General features: G+C 43.2%; 1 protein-coding gene and 1 long non-coding RNA gene across 4 annotated transcripts in view; one reads left to right on the top strand and one right to left on the bottom strand.

The window, feature by feature from the left end:
* Positions 1–8,772: 8,772 nt before the first annotated feature.
* Positions 8,773–10,875, bottom strand: LOC309619667. The gene is made up of 2 exons (XR_014239126.1): positions 10,737–10,875; positions 8,773–10,485 (listed from the first exon to the last, which is right to left on the bottom strand). It is a non-coding gene; the product is annotated as an uncharacterized lncRNA (long non-coding RNA).
* Positions 10,545–16,497, top strand: part of RBPMS (RNA binding protein, mRNA processing factor) — a 188,936-nt gene continuing 182,983 nt past the window's right edge. Inside the window, exons 1-2 of one of the 3 annotated variants that reach the window (XM_082375075.1) lie at positions 10,545–10,682; positions 11,257–11,582. In XM_082375075.1, coding sequence (XP_082231201.1) covers positions 11,517–11,582 — 66 coding nt within the window. In that variant the 5' untranslated portion in view covers positions 10,545–10,682; positions 11,257–11,516. Of the gene's footprint in view, positions 10,683–10,939; positions 11,583–16,497 lie in introns of those variants that run through there. The other 2 variants (XM_082375076.1, XM_082375074.1) reach the window with 2 other exon arrangements.

The raw sequence follows: 16,497 nt of genomic DNA, 5'->3' as shown, positions 1-16,497 counted from the left end.
TAGGACTTGGTGAAATGTCACATCCTCCTAGAAGCCACTACTGACCACCCAGAGTATGTATTTGCCACATTTATGAAGTCCCTAGAAATGTGAACTTCCATAGTTAGAGCGCATTTTCTACTCTATTGTAACTGTTTCAAACAGTTAGCCCGTGCAAGTCAGGCTTGTGTCCCTCTTGTTCATTACTGTATCCTAAGAACCTAGATGGTACCTAGCAGTCATATCTATGGAACACACGAAGGAGTTGTAGGATATTGGAAACAAAATAATGTCAAACATCAACTAGGAAAAGGCAAACACCTCACTAGAAAAATGCACAAAGACATGAGAGACGATTTCCAAATGGTTATAAACAGATGAAAAGATGGTCAGCCCCTGTAGCAATCAAGAAATGCAAATGAAAAGAATAATACTTTTCACCAACAGATTGGCAAAATGAAAAAGAACTCTTCAGTACTGGGAATGTTGTAATGAAATGGACAATCTCGTGCACACTGTAGGAGTGAGTATAAATGGTATAAACTTTCTAGCCATAAATATCAACATTTAAAATGTGCCTACCTGGGACTTCCCTGGCAGTCCAGTGGTTAAGACTCTGCGCTCCTAAGGCAGAGGGCACAGGTTCGATCCTTGGTCAGGGAACTAAGATCCCACATGCTGTGTGACGCGGCCAATAAATAAATAAATTGTATTTAAAAAAAAAAAAATGTGCCTACCGTCTGACCAAGCAATTTCTTTAGAATGTATTCTAAGGAAATAATCAGGCAATGTACAAAGACATTTGTCTATGGATAATTAAAAAACTGTAAACAACTTAAATGCCCATGCATATAGAAGTTGTGCACACAGAGTGGCATTCTTCAAAGCTTTAAAAAAGATGAGATAGGAAAAACCAAGATGTCTTGATAGGGATAAATATTTATAACAAGATTAATTTAAAAAGCAGATATAGAGTATTAATATATAATAATGCCATTTAAAATGCATGTTAAAATTGATTTAAAAAACAAATTTAAAACAATTAAACCAATTAAGTTGTTGAAACAAACTGTTCAAAAATCATATTGGACCAAGATGGATATATCCAGCCACTAGTTTTGAACCATTTCAGTCGGAGAATGTCCAGTTTACATTTACAAAGATTAGTCATACATACATTTTAAAGTGGGTCACTTAGGGTGAAAATTACAGTAATGCTTAGGATTACTGGGACCCTAAAGTTACACACACACAGAAAGATTTAGATTTGTAACTTTTCAGCCACTGATGTTTATCTTACCTAATTAGTCCTGTTTTTTTGCCTCTTAGAGATTTATATACTTATTTTATACTTAAGTTGATTTGATGAGGCTTTTTTCATGGGAAGAGAAATAAACTTCTGATGAAAAGGAAAAAATGCCTGTTCTTCTTTTTCCTGCTGGATATTCCTAGAAAGAGGAGAGAGATTTAAAATGTTAACAATCAAATGTACAAAAAAAAAAAAAAAAAAAAAGAGGAATCTGGGTACAAACCACTTTCCTTTCGATCAGTCGTCCAGGTTACAGCCCCATTTTCACTCTCACTTCCGCGCTGCCAGCTGCTGTCAAGGCTTTGGGGGATTCTTCAGTGTAAGGTTGCTTCTCAATTTTCTCCCATCAGGCTTAGGATTTAGTTTTCTCAGCTCCCTCAATTTTATTGCTGTTGTTTTCTTTCATTCTCTTTATCCTTGTTAATTTATGTCTTAAAATAATAACAACAACAGCAAGAACTCTTTTCTGTGTTTTTATTGGCGGTTTTGGAACAGAGTGAATAGAAACGTGTATGTTTCACCTGCCATCCTCAAACAATAAAATGTGACAATCCACATAAAATTTGAAGCACGGTTCCCTGGTCAGTGCTGTTCGCTGCTATTATTTTTATTAGTGTGCTTGTTCCCTTTTTAAATCAGACTGCTTGGTCTGCCTCTTTTCTGGCTAGTCTTTCTCCTTGTCCTGTCCAAGCATAGATACTTCCTAAGATTCTGTTCTCCAACCTCCTATTTTTTTAGCTCACCTATGATTCCAATACAGATGGCAACTAAATATACATATTAACTCCTATCTCTTCTGGGCTAGAGATCCATTTTTCAACCATCAGCATGACCCCAACACTTGCGAACCTTAGAAGCTTGGTGCTGAATTGGATGCTCATCTATCCATACACCCAACTCTTCTCCTCCAGACATCTATTTCTTTTCTTTTTCTTTTTTCTTTCTGGAGTTGGCATCACCAAATCCTTGAAGCCTTGAAATCTGGCTTTTAGGTCAACTGCCTTATTCTCCCTTAGCCCCTCCGTTCAATCATTTATCAAACCATGTAGCTTCCCCCTTGGAAATGGCTTTTGTTTCCCTCCTTTTTTCTCTGCTTATCCATGGACCACTCAACATCCCTGTTTTCCATCTCCCATCTCACCTCACTCAAATCTACCTTACTGGCCACTGAAGATTTCTTCCTAAAGGGCAGTTCTTGATAATGACTAAATGAACTAAATATTCAGCCTTATCCTTAACACTCATGTAGAGGTTCTCTAGACAAGGCAGAGTACAGTAGACATTTACAAGCGTTTAATTTAGCATTTGACCTTTGACTGTTTATAAGTGAGTCTCTAAAAGGCCAGAGACATTTGCTAATTTACTATTTGCCTGAAGCACAAGTTCAATTCACAGCTATAAAGTCGGTGACAAAAAAGTCACTTAATTATAAGCGTGCTTCCAACTCTCCCACCGCCACACGGCAATCTGGCTTTGTTGTTTTCTACGTATCATCATGTATTTAGCAATTTTTATTGAGGTTCTGAAGGGAGCACATACATTTTTCAATTCCATTTTACTGTCTTTTAGAACAAAAAGTACATGCTAGAAATGGCAGTTGGGATTTTTGTTGTTTTACAAATCTAACTCTTGGGTCAAGGGTTACCATACTGGCTAATCCTTAAAAATGCCCAGTGCTTCCTGGTTTCCAGAGCTTTGCTCCCACTGTTCCCTCCCCCAGTGTTTTCATTGTCTATTGCTACATAGAAAACCACCCCCAAACCTAGTGGCTTAGAACAATAATCATTTATCTGCTCACAAGTGTATTTACAATTTGGGCAATATTCTAAGATAGTTTGTCTCTGTTCCATGTGGTGTCATCTGGAGGGGCTCAAGATACAGCATCTACCTCCAAGATGGCTCACTCAGAAGGCTGGTTGCTCATGCTGGGTGTTGCTGGGAGTTCAGATAAAGCCTTGGGGGTTGAGGGAGCATGGCTAGGGCTTGAATTTCCTCCACATGGGCCTCTCCAGGTGACTGTTTGGGCTTTCTCATTACATGGAAGCTGGGTTCCAAAAGGGAGGAAACAGAAGCTGCCATAAATTTTTAATGCCTGGGCTCAGAATTCCCAGAATGCCATTTCCTCCACATTCTACTGCTCAAAGCAGAAATAGGCCTAGCTCAGATTCAAAGAGAGGGCACATAAGCTCTAACTCTTGATGGCAGGAGTGGTGTGCGTGTACCAAAAAAGGGAAGTTTTTTGGGGCTGTGTTTGAAGACTAGCTACTACCATCCACCTTTTGGCCATAATACATTTCCTTCCCATATGAAAAATATACTTATCTCCTTCCCTAAGATATCAAAATATCTCATCCCATTATACATCAGTTCATAGTCTAGGACAGGGATGAACAAATCACAGCCTGAGGGCCAAATCTAACCTGTGGGCTGTTTTTGTACAGCCCCTGAGATAAGAATGGCTTTTAGATTTTTTTTACAGGATTATAAAAAACAAAAACAAAGAGTAATAAGTGACAGGGATCACACATGTGACCTGCAAAGCCTAAAATATTTACTATCTGGCCCTATACAGGAAAAGTTTGCCAGCCCCTGGTCTAGGATATCAGCATCTAAGTCAGATCCAAGTGCAGATGTGGCTTCTTGGGTGTGGTTCCTTGACTATGGCTCCTCAGACATGGTTCCTCTTGATCTGAAGACCAGTGGACTAAGGGGACAAAATATCTGTCTCTCACATACCCAATATCTAATGGTAAGGTAGGGACAGAAACTCTATAATAGATACTCCCATTTAAAAAGGGGAGAATAGGAGAGGGACATGGAAGCTGGTCCATAGCAATTCTGAAACCCAGCTTGTCGTATGATATCACTTCCTTACTTATGCTCACTCCTGCTCTTTGGGAATAATTCTCAGTGGCTCTTTCATCCTTCTTGAGTTATCTTCCCTTTTGGAAACAGCTCATAATTGCAAATGGGTAGCTTCCTCAGCCTGCTTCCTGCCTATAATATCGAAGGTCCAGAGGCCTCTTTTCATTATGAATAGTCTCTATTTCAGTGCAAGCTAGTAGAGATCCTTAAAAAACCAGAGGTTTCTTATACTTAAAGTTATAATCATCTCCCTTAGGCAAAAGCTGTACTCATATTTCTTGCCAAGACAGTCCCTTCTCTACCTTTTGACACTATTGTAGGACAATGTCATTTAGATCCCCAGAAGCCCTGCTGTCTAGTTGAAAGGATCTATGAGGTACTACCTTAAATTTTTCTGAGATATTAATTTATCTATTATTGCATAACAAGTTATCCCAACACTTAATGGCTTAAAACAACAAACTGTTATCTCACAGTTTCTGTTGGTTAGGAATCCAGGCTCTGCTTAGCTGGGTCCCTCTGCCTCAAGGTCTCTCAAAGGTTATAAACTAAGATGTCAGCCAGGGCTATGATCTTGTCAACCTGATTTATGTCAGTTTTTTTTTTTTATTTTTTTTTTAAAGAATTAAATGTGGTCAAACTGTATTTCTTAATATTTTTTCTTTTTATAAAAGCCAACTTCTTAAATTTATTTATTTATTTATTTTTGGCTGTGTTGGGTCTTCATTTCTGTGTGAGGGCTTTCTCCAGTTGCGGCAAGCGGTGGCCACTCTTCATCGCTGTGCGCGGGCCTCTCACTGTCGCGGCCTCTCCCGCCGCGGAGCACAGGCTCCAGACGCGCAGGCTCAGTAGTTGCGGCTCACGGGCCCAATTGCTCCACGGCATGTGGGATCCTCCCGGACCAGGGCTCGAACCCGTGACCCCTGCATCGGCAGGCAGACTCTCAACCACTGCGCCACCAGGGAAGCCCGATTTATGTCAGTTTACCATAACAAGATAATACAACTTGGTGGCTTAAACAATAGACATTTTTTTCTCACAGTTTTGGAGGTTGGGAAGTCCAAGATTAAGGTGCCAGCCATTGGCGTTTGGTGGGGGCCCTCTTCCTGGCTTGCAGATGGCCATCTGTAACCTCACATGGCAGAGAGAGCAGAAACTCTAGTGTCTCTTCTTACAAGGGCACTAATCCCATCATGGAGGCTCCACCCTCATGATCTCATCTAAACCTAATTACCTCTCAAAGGTTGTACATCCTAATACCATCACATTGGGGATTAAGGCTTCACAATATGAATTTGGGGAGGATACAAACATTCAGTCCATAACAGATTTCATCTAAGGCTGCACTTAGGGGAAGATCTGCTTCCAGGCTTACTCGCATGGTTGTTGGCAGGATTCAGCTCCTTGTGGGTTGTTGGACTGAAAGCCCCAGTTCCTTGCTGGCCCTTGGATGGAGGCCTCCACCATTCCTTGCCACATGTGCCTCTCTATCAGGCAGCTCACATCACAGCAGCTGGCTTCCATCAAAGGCGGCAAGTGAGAGAGCAAGAGAGGGTGTGTAAAATGGGAGCTGTGGTCTCTTTGTAATCTGACCTTGGAAGTGATATCTATCACTTTTGCCATGCTCTTTTCATTAGAAGCAAGTCACTATGTCCAGCCCACACTCACAGGGAAGGGATTACACAAGGGCTTGAACACCAGGAGGTTGGGGATCACTGGGGGGCCACTGTAGAGGCTGCCTACCACAGGGTCTTCTAGCTACATCCTTGTCTTGAACTTTATCTAAGGCCAGGTTTTCCTGGTAGCAACCTGGATTTAACCTTTGCCCCAGGCCATTTTTTATTTTGAGAGTTTTGTCTTCTGGAGAATCTAGGAATGAAGAAGTTTTATTTCAAATCCAGCAAGTCCTGGCTTCTTTAGGTTTCCTCCAGATTCTGACTGAAAATGGAACAGTTCCTTTTTTCTTTAGCTCACCTCACTTCTCTTGTGCTAGATTATAAGCATCTACAAGAAACCATCCAACCCTTTTGACATTCTATCCAGATCTAGCTAGATCCACATGTTCATTAGGTATCTCTTCTTTCATGCAATAGCAGGCTAGTTTGGCTAATTGTTCTTCCAGTACATACATGGGGTCTCCTTTTCTCCTGCCTGCAGTGACAATACTCTCATTGTCTTTTAACAGTGCTCTTCAGGACCTCCCCGGCAGTCCAGTGGTTAAGACTTTGTGCTTCCACTGCAGGGGGCATGGGTTCGATCCCTGGTCAGTGCAGGAAAGAAGAAAAAAAAGAAAGAAAAGAAAGAAGGAAAGAAGGAAAGAGAGAAAGAGAGAGAGAGAGAGAGAGAAAAAGAAAGAAAGGAAGGAAGAAAGAAAGACAGAAAACCCCAATGCTCTTCACTAGCAGACTCCTCAAAGTTCTTCCAGCTTCCATCTTCCACCTGATCCCAAAGCCACTGCCACATGTTTTGTGTTTTTGTGATGGCAGGATCCCATTTCTAGGTATGCGAATTATGTTTCAGTTTATCTACTGCTGTATAACAAACCACCCTAAAACTTAGTGTTTTAAATATCACATATTAATGCATATATGTAGAATCTAGAAAAATGAACCTATTTGCAGGGCAGGAATAGACATAGAGACATAGACATAGAGAATGGACATGTGGACACAGGGTGGGGATGGAGGGAGGAAGAATTGGGAGATTAGGACTGATGTATATACACTACCATGTCTAAAATAGATAGCTAGTGGGAACATGCTATAAAGCACAGGAAGCTCAGCTCAGTGCTCTGTGACTACCTAGATGGGTGGGATGTGGGGGGTGGGAGGAAGGTCCAAGAGGGAGGGGATATAGGTATACATATCGTTGATTCAGTTCATTGTACAGCAGAAACTAACACAACATTGTAAAGCAATTATACTCCAAAAAAAACACCCTTAGTGTTTTAAAACAAAAGCATTCACTTTTTTTGCTGACAATTTTGCAATTTGGGCGACTCAGTGAAGACAGCTCATGTCTCTTCCATGTGGTGTCAGCTGGGGCAGATCAACTAGGGCTGGAGTATCCACTTCCAAGATAACTCACTCACAAGGCTGGCAATTGGTCGCAGCTGTCTGCTGAGAGCTCAGCTGTAAGCTGGGGGCCTAATTCTCTTCCAGTGGGCCTCTCCACGTGGCTACGTGGGCTCCCATAAATGTTGGAGGGAAGTGATTGAATCTCAGAACTATTTTAGGAGGTAAAAATCAGGATGTTGCACAACAACGTGAATATACTTCACACCACTAAACCATACACTTTAAAGTGGTTAAGACGGCAAATACAATGTTGTGTGTGTGTTTAGCCACAATTGAAAATTAATAGATAAAATCAGGGGAAGGTGGTGATCGCCTGGAGGTGGGTGGGGGCAGGGGTGAGGGAGAGAGATGTGTTAAGAATGACAAAAACTAGTCAAACACAGCCTCTGGCTTCAAAAACATTTTTGGTCCAGCAGAGGTTGTAGAAGAGTTAACAGAAAATCACAACACATGTGCTAGATACTGCAGCTTTCTGCCATGGTACTAACAGAGTTACAAAGCCCATGCCATGCAAATTGCCTCAAAATAGACCTTTAACGCCTGCAATTCCCAGAGACGAACATTTAAGACATAATTATAGGTTTGGATTTCTTAAAGCAAACTTCAAAATGAACACTGCTGGAGAAACAGAGATGAGGAATGAAAACTACAGGTCCCTATCAATCTAACAAGTAACCTTCCAGGCCAGAAGCAATGAAGTAAAGTGGTGGGCAGGGCGAAAAGCAGGTGTTTCTTGGTCATTAGCCCTGTTTTTCTAGGGTATAAAATCCCTTTGTTGTCTTAGTATGTCTAGAAACTATTGCTACTGAGGAGATCTCATGTTGAAACTTTCTTTTTTTTAAGTAGTAAACAGGTCATAAAGATCATTTATATCCTGAATGAATGTACATCCCCTCCCCCAACTCTTTTGCCTCACTCACAAAGTTGTATAAATACCCAGTCTATTTACAGATTTTCATTGAGTTTTGCTGGCAACTTAACTCGATTGTTCTTCCAAATAAGTCTAAACCATTCTTCATAGAAAGGGCAAAATAGGAGTCCCTCTTTTCCTGGTATGTTACCCCATCCCCAGGGTGTTTTCTGAACATATGCTGAATTTCACACTCACCATTGACTATATGTTATAGATTTCCCTGCTTTATTGTAAATTGCCTGATGTGTCTGTCAGTTGACTGGCTGAGTGGTGGTCTTGGGCCCCTGTGCTGAGTGGTGTGATTTTATTTTTTAGTTTTTGAAATCTCATCAGTTGTCCCATTCTGCACAAGTTCTCTATCTAGGGTCTCCCGCAGCAAAATAATGACTGAAGACCACTTCCATGAATCTGCCTAGTGCCTTTGTGGTGCTCTCCATGCCGAGACGCCTCGGCTAATTCAGTCCCTTCTGCAAGGTCTTGGAAGGATCTGTTCATATCATTCAAGCCCTAGAATCAATACCTGATGAGAATGTGTTCATTCATTCAAAAATAATTATTGAGTGCCTACTCTGTGTTAGGCACTGTCTCAATGTTGTGAACACAAGAATAAACAAGCCAGACAAGGGTCCTCTCATGGAACTTATTCTCATTTTTTATTCCAGAGGGTTTTGACTTTTAACAATGGACAAGGTGCAAACTTGGCTTCAAGACAAAGGAATCAGGTTCTCTGCTTGAGATTAAGCCACATTTCCTTGGATGGGGGTAGGGGAGGTTCTCCAAGCACACTAGAACCACCCAACATCCACCTACTCGTAAGTGGAGTCTGACGGGGACTATCAAGGACTAGGTCAATTGTCATTTTTCTTGGTCCTCTGCCAGGCTCCATGAAGACAATGCCTTTCTGTGGAGTGTATTCAGGAACAGGCAAGAAAGGCCAAGGAGGGCATAGTGCCGGCATTATTGGTCAGCACAGGGGCCCAAGACCACCACTCGGCCGTTGCTCAGAAAGACATTGCCCCCTCGTGGTTCCTTATATAACTGAAGGAATAATAACTGTACCCTTGCCCCTTCTGAACTTCAGTTGCAATTTCAATAGACTCTTGGTTTATTTTCATCCGGGGGACATTTTTTTTTTTTCCCTGTAGAGAGAAATGACAACATGACAGCAATATAATCTCTTTATCAAAATCTCCAGACTCCCCCCAACACCAGAAAAATCCAATATGTAAATCCAAGTATCAGTACTGTTTTTTTTTCCTCTTCAAAATGCTCTTAAAGCAAATATTTTCTGTGCTTTCTACCATCTGAACCAGGATCGGCGGTGACGTTGCTGCGGAGTTGTTTGGGGTATCTTGTCTCCACAGCACCTCTTTCAATTCCCTAAAAGCAGAAGCCTTATCTTCAACTCCGCCGCCACCCCCATCCCATTCCCAGGAGCACTTAAACCAGTCCGGGGTAAAGAATGTCTAGTGGGGGAGGAGGGCGGGGGGTTGGGGGCGGAGACAAACAGTGAAGCAAGCAAATAATAATTGGAAGTTGTGATTGTCATCGTGCTGGAAGGGAACAGCGTGATGTGAGAGAGAATTCCTGGGAGTGAGAAGTGAGGGAGAAATCTACCGATGTTTGGAGTTTTAAATTATGTGTTTGTAGCAGTCACTAAGTTTGAAAGCTTAAAGTTCTCAATGGCACAGGGAAAGTGGAAATTAATCATGTCAGCTCCCAGGTATGGTAGATTTAACTGGGCCCAATGGGTGCCAGGTGCTATAGTTTTATCTATCAACCTATAATTTCCTCTAATAGCAAACTCCTGGTAGATAAATAGAACTACTCCCATTTCACAGAGGGGGAAACAGAAACAGGCAGTTCTTCCTTCCGAGGTTGGTGCGTAAACAAGCATAGTGCGCTGACGTCCCAGAACGCCGACTCTCCCTTCTTTCAGCGGCTTTGACCCTCTGAATATCATCTGTCTTGGCCTCCAGTTCGCCTGGCAGTGAGAAATATTCCCTCAGCCAACAAATATTTATTGAGCGCCTACTGTATACCAGAGAGCGTATTCAAATAGCCATGGGATTCAAAAGATAAACAGGGCCCGGTCTCGTCTTCCAAAAAGGATCTCCCAAAAGAGTAAGAGAAGCAGCCAGGTAAACAAATAATTCCAGGACAGTCTGAAAAGGGCTGTAGAGGAGTCTGAACAGGGGCGGCGGGTGCGGAGACGCTGCAGAGGTTTCCGAGGACCCGGCGTCGGAGGTGGGTTTGAAGCTGCGCTCTGAAAACGCCGGCCCGGAGCGGGCTGCCCCCGGATGTTACTCGAGTTCTCGCGTCCTGTCATTTCAAGCTGCCGACTAGGAAGGGAAGAAATAGGTCTAAGCCGGTACTGAAAAGGAGGGGTAGGGATTGGGGTGCGAATCCCTCGTGAAGAGCAAGCAAACAAAAGTAGCACATCACACTTCCCGGTCCTCGCGCGGGCAGGGCCTGACTGCCCGAAGCCCCTCTCCAAGCTGCGCAAAACGCCCGGCGACCCCCAGGGACCGTGCAAGCGGTAGGACCTGCCCTTCTTCCCTCCCCCCTCCTCGGCCCTCGCCCTCCGACCTACCGCGGCGTCGGGGGCTGGGGTCCGCCGCTTCCGCCGCCGCCCCGCCGCCCCTCCCCGGCGCGCGCCATCCGGCCGCGGGGCAGCCGCCCTCGGCGCAGCCCCTCCTCCCGCGGGGTCTTGCCGTCCCGCGTCCCGTTCCTCCCGGCTCCAGCCGGCAGCCCACGTCCAGGGAGGGCGGAGAGAGGAGGAGGAGGGGAGGGAGGAGAGAGGGGAGGGAGAGAGGGAGGCAGGCGAGAGAAGGGGAGCTGCTTAGAGCCCGTACTTCCCAGAGCCAGCCAGGAGCGCGCACACAGCGGCTCTCCGGGTCCCAGCCGCGCCCCGCTGCCCCGCACGTCCTCCTCCTCCTGCTCCTCTCCGGGTACCCCTCGTCCCCTCCCTCCAGCAGCTGCTACGCTCGGGCAGCGGCCGCCCCCGGCCCCTACTCGGCCACAGCCCCAACTCTCTGGGCTCACTCCTGGGACGCGCGTCCTCGCCCCATCCTTTCTTCCTTCCTTCTCTCGCGCCCGCCCGCCCTCTCCAGGTCTCCCTCTCGGGTCCCGATTGTCTCCGTCCCCTTCTCGGTCCGCCGGCGCCTCGCCCTGCCCCGTCTCTCCCTCGCACTTCCTGAGTCGCCCGCCGCCGCTGTCTCGCCGCGCCGCGGGAGCCCGAGCCCGAGCCGAGCCGCCGCTGCCCCGGCTCCAGCCCCCGCAGCCCGAGGCGCCCGGGGAAGGGAAAAGTGGGCGAGCGCGCCCTCGCCCAGCCCCGCGCCCCAGCCCTGCCCGGCGAGGGAGGACCGGGAAGATGAACAACGGCAGCAAAGCCGAGAAGGAGAACACCCCGAACGAGGCCAACCTTCAGGAGGAAGAGGTACGGAGTGGCTCGGTGTGGTGGCGGGTAGGACCTGGGACGGTGGCCGCGGGCTTTCTGCAAAGTGCGGGCGAGCGGGCGGCCGGCCGGCGGGGCGCGGGTCCCGGGGCGCCGGGCTGCGCCGGGGAGGGAGCGCCGCGGTCGAGGGTTTGTGAATCGTCCTGGCCCCGAGACGCCGCCCCAGACTGTGGCCCCGGGAGGCTGTATCATCGGAGAGTGTGTTTTTGTGGGTCCACGAGCGTCAGCGTGCCTAAAATTGCGTAACTTTGAGGACTTTGCTGAGACCTTTGTAAGTATAATGCTCAGCTTTGTTTGCCCCGGATTTTAAAAGCGGAATCGAGAGCTGACTCCTGGGTGACCTCAGATGATTGGGACCGGGAGGGTCAGCATTTAGCTCTGCGTCTGGGGCTGGAAGTTGTGGGGTGTGTTTGTGTGGCTTAAGGAAGAAAATCGGGTAAAGTTCCTCGTTAAAAGACACCTTCGGTTCCCTGCCCCCCTCCCTTTCAATGTGAAAAGTTCTTGGTGAAATATCTTCCCAGCTGAGGCGTTTTGGATTAATAGATAACTCTTCAGCCGCATTCTTCTCTGATGAGTCAAAGACCCCGAACCTGGATGTTTAGGTTTTGTAAGTTCAGGGGCTTTCCGGTTGTGGGGAGCAGGAGTTGAATACAAGAAGAAGCAAGAAGTTGAATACAAGAGTTTCAAACTTTGCAATTCACCAAGTGACGATCCAGGCTATTTTAGGAGGACTTTGACGCCTGAGCGTCAATTTCATGTGGTGCGTCCGTAACAACCGTAAATATGTTAACGGCTGCAGAGCGTTCCTTTGGTAGAAACAAAATTCGATAAACGTGGGGGGAACTCGTGAACAAATGTTTCAGAATTTTGTGGTTGGAATATTTCTGATATCCTGTTAAATGGCTCAGTTCCTGCAGGTATGTTATCTGGAGCCCAATAAACAATACTTTCCGCCTACTTTTTAAGAAGCCCACGAAACCGACTTTAAACATTCTAAAAGGAACTTTATGTTTAGATGCCAGAAAGTATGCAGTCTCGGTAAAAGCGTTCTTATAGGTATTGCATGCTGATGTATGAGGTTGACCGAAAGGTAAACTGATTCTAAAGCGATTAGGATGTTGAGATTATTATGGAGATACTGTGTGGTGTGTAAACTAAAATTCTGATAGTGAAACCAAAGGTTGCGGAGGATTTAACTAAAACATACAAGCCCTCAGCACTTTGTGCACTTGTAAAATAGGAACTGTTTAAATGGGGAAGACGGAAGGGAGCCCTAAGACCATGCAAAACAAACAAGATTTTACTCTTAACATGGTTGTAAGTGCAACCCAGGTGATTGCTGTGAGCCCCAGGTGAATTGCTGTGAGCCAGAAGTTTGCCTTCTCACCTGAGGAAATTGCCTTCATTATTATAAACTATTATTTTGAAAAGCGTTGCTTACATGCTAGTTGTTTTTTAACTGCAAGTGGAGTACTACCGACATTCCTTCTTTTTCAAAGAGATGGAGCCTTGAATTGCAAGTTCCGCTTTTTTCTTGAAACTTACCTGCTGCTTTGCTATTTGTTTTCCCGACCACTGAAGTAAAATTTTAAAAATAAGTTTGCTTTTTTAAGGAGTTGCTGTGTTTAACTAATTCAGCTAACATACCAAGATAATAATGGCTTCAGAAACCTTTCTGTGTCACTTAGATTGGCGATCTGTTGACTTCTAAGGGTAAGAATATATTACGTGACACCGTCTTTCTCTCTTCACCTGATTGAGAACTTGGAAAGTTAATCAGGTTAAACCAAAGATTTTTTTTGTTTGAGTGTCCCCAGACCATAACCTACTTGACAAAATTAGGTAGAGAAAAGTCACATTTTTCTGCTTGACCCATACAGCTTAACTGCAGACAGCACTGGCATGTTGTCTGCCCTGATCGTGGGCGTCTTAATGTGTGAGGCTTGGGTACTAGTATATTAGAATCAGATGATGCCAGTAACAATCACTGCCTCTTAACCAGTGGGAATGGCATGTGGCTCTAGAAGGTATCAGTTTTCGCAAGACACTTGTTATTTTAAAAATAAGGGGACAGTTAAAAAGATTTCAGAACCCAAGTTGTACAAGAGGTGGAGCAGACAAAACAGATACACCATGAAGAGAGAAGTTTTATAATGTTAAAAATTCAGAAAAAAAAAAAAATTCAGGAAAAGAAAGTAAGTTGGCCTGAATGATCTAGGTAATTTTGCCCTAATTCCCTGTTTGGGGTTTATGTTTGTTTTTGAAAAACTCCTAACCTCTTTTTCCTAACCCTGAAAGCCACAAGTAAAATAAATATGGTATTTGGTGAGTCCCATTAATGTGCTCAGCAATATACAAAACCACTGCCCTGGACCCTTTCCCTGCCCACCCAGGGATCAGCAATTTGTTCTCAAACACATTTAAAAGCCGTGGTCAAGGATTCCAGTAAACAGAACACACACATATACAATGTATTTACACGTAATGACAAGAGAGGAAAAATGTGTTTTGTTGTAGTTTTCTGATAGCCATTGAGCTGATGAGGAAGAGTGAGTCCAGTCATTATTAAGAGAAAATAGTTTCATAGATCATCAGGGTAATTTAGACTTTATCACTTTATAAAATCCAGGGTTGTTTTTTTTTCTACTTTTTAAAAAAAGTGAGTTCCTTTTATTTTCCAGTACATTTCAGCCCTGATTGAGAGCTTCTAAAGCTCATTTGAAACAGTGATACTTGAAACACTTATTTTGGTTCCAATTGAATAGAAGGAACAGACAAGGACTTAGGAGAATTTTTGCAGCTTTTTAGGGTTGGAAGTTTTTGAGAACTTGGGCAGGAAGTAGTCTTCTGCTCTGGGTAGTATTTAAAACTTTGAGGAAAAATAATTTTAAGATTTGGCTAGCCAACTGTAAGAATACATCTGGTTTTCTGGCTTCTAGTATTCTATACATATGTGTTCCTATGCAAGTTGTCCCTGTAAAGAAAAACCAGTTGTCAAAATCTTCTTGGGATCTGAGATTTACAAGGCTTCTGTATGTGTATGTATAGGGCAGTAGATAATTTCTTAGGTAACTTTACAATTAATAAAATAATTCCTAGAATTTGCCTCTAATTTTGGACTAGATGGTATTCTCTTAAAACACTTGGCAGTTCTCACTTGACCGACTTTACTAAAGTTAATAGATATATAAGTAACAGACATAATTTTTTGTCTTATTTAAGTTTCGTATATTGAGACATTCTAGTAGTAGATAGAAATTATTTTTGGTCACTGAATTTTCAAAATGGAAATCAGATAAATAGTAATCTGGTCTTATTTTTACTTTTATGTTATCTGTGTCATTGGGTACTTTTCAGGCTGATTACAAATCATTTCTAAATGGTGTTTTATTATGTTGAAGCACTGATATTAGAGTAATTTCTCCTTAAATTGCTTTTGAACATTCTTGTACTTAAAACTAAAACAGAAAATCTTGGCCTTGTTGGACTGTTGATCAAAAAGATGTTTGTCAGATGTTGGGCAGAAATCACACAAAGTCAGGTCTTCAGAAGTTAATACAAATCTTTTACCTCGCATTCCGCCTTTTAAAGTACTTAGTAATTTTGCCCAAATATTGGGGTCATGAAGAAGTTGTTTCTTAGGTAATCGGCACAGAGAAAGGGTACCATGGTAGTTTGATGCGGCAACGGTGGGTTTTCATTGAGCATTAAGATTAATCTACATTATGACCTGGGGAAAATACAAAATGGTTTTGTACAGTTTAACCAAGTTTGAAGTCTGTTACTCCAAATCAAATCAAATGTAATAAACTTATATTTCAATCATAAATAGGATTTGGTGACAGTGTTTTGGATGAAAATGTGGTGACTTCATAGTAAAATGATGCTGCAAGACCACTGCCAATATGGCATGCATTTCTGAGTTATTTTTCCAGTAGTGGTTTTAAAATTTCCCTGATAAACCCTTATGCTCGCTTGTCATCTGTTTCTACCGGCATTTGTTTGTTGGATAGATAGATTGGATGCTCTTATTTGAGGACCGAAGCCTTTGACGTTTGTGATGGGGCAGTAAAGTGGGAATTCTTGTGCACTGCGATGGGGATATGAATCACGGCAGCTTTCGGAAGGACTTGGCACTGTATATGAAAATTTCAAGCCCTTTGATTCCGTGCTTTTATTTTTAGAAATTTACCCTAAGGAAATAATACGCATGCACAAAGATTTATTTCAAGGGATGATTATTAGAGTTATTTATGATAGGGAAAATTCACAGAGACTCTATGCCTAACAGCGAAATTGCTAAGTAAATCATGGTCTGATTCCTCAAAGAGAATATTAGGTAGCCGTTAAAAGCCACATTTTTAAAGAATGTACGTGTGTGCGTGCGTGCATGTAAATTTTTTTTTGGTGGCTTAAAACAACAGAAATCTCTTCTCTCTCAGTTTTGGAGGCTAGAAATCTGGAGTCAAGGTGTTACCATTGCCGCCCTCTGAATGCTGTAGGAGAGAATCTGACTTTCTCTTCCAGCTTCTCTACATTTTAATTGAGGGGTTAATTCTCATGACATAAAGTGAAAAGAGCAAAAATAAAAGTTTTATATTATGTGATGCCAATTAAAAAAAATAACCAAACATTAATAAAAAAAACTATCTGGTGCATTACAGATCATTTTGTTTACTTTCTGGTGCTTTTCTGTGTTTTCTAAATTTTCTGTAATGCACATAGGAACAAAAGCAATTTTATGTCTTTTCTCTTAGATTTCAATAACTTCCCTTGAAATATCTGTAGGTGTCACAAAACCATTGGGTTGGTCACATTTCATTTTGCTCCCAAGCCTTGCCTGGGGAATCAGGCCTCTGATCCTCACAGCCTTTCCTCATAATGTTTATCTCATTCC

The sequence above is a fragment of the Balaenoptera borealis genome (genome assembly GCF_965194805.1).
Source record: "Balaenoptera borealis genome assembly, chromosome: 21".
Classification (NCBI taxonomy): Eukaryota; Metazoa; Chordata; class Mammalia; order Artiodactyla; family Balaenopteridae; genus Balaenoptera; species Balaenoptera borealis.
The sequence above is the reverse complement of the archived record's forward strand: the minus strand, read 5'-3'. Positions and strand labels throughout refer to the sequence as shown.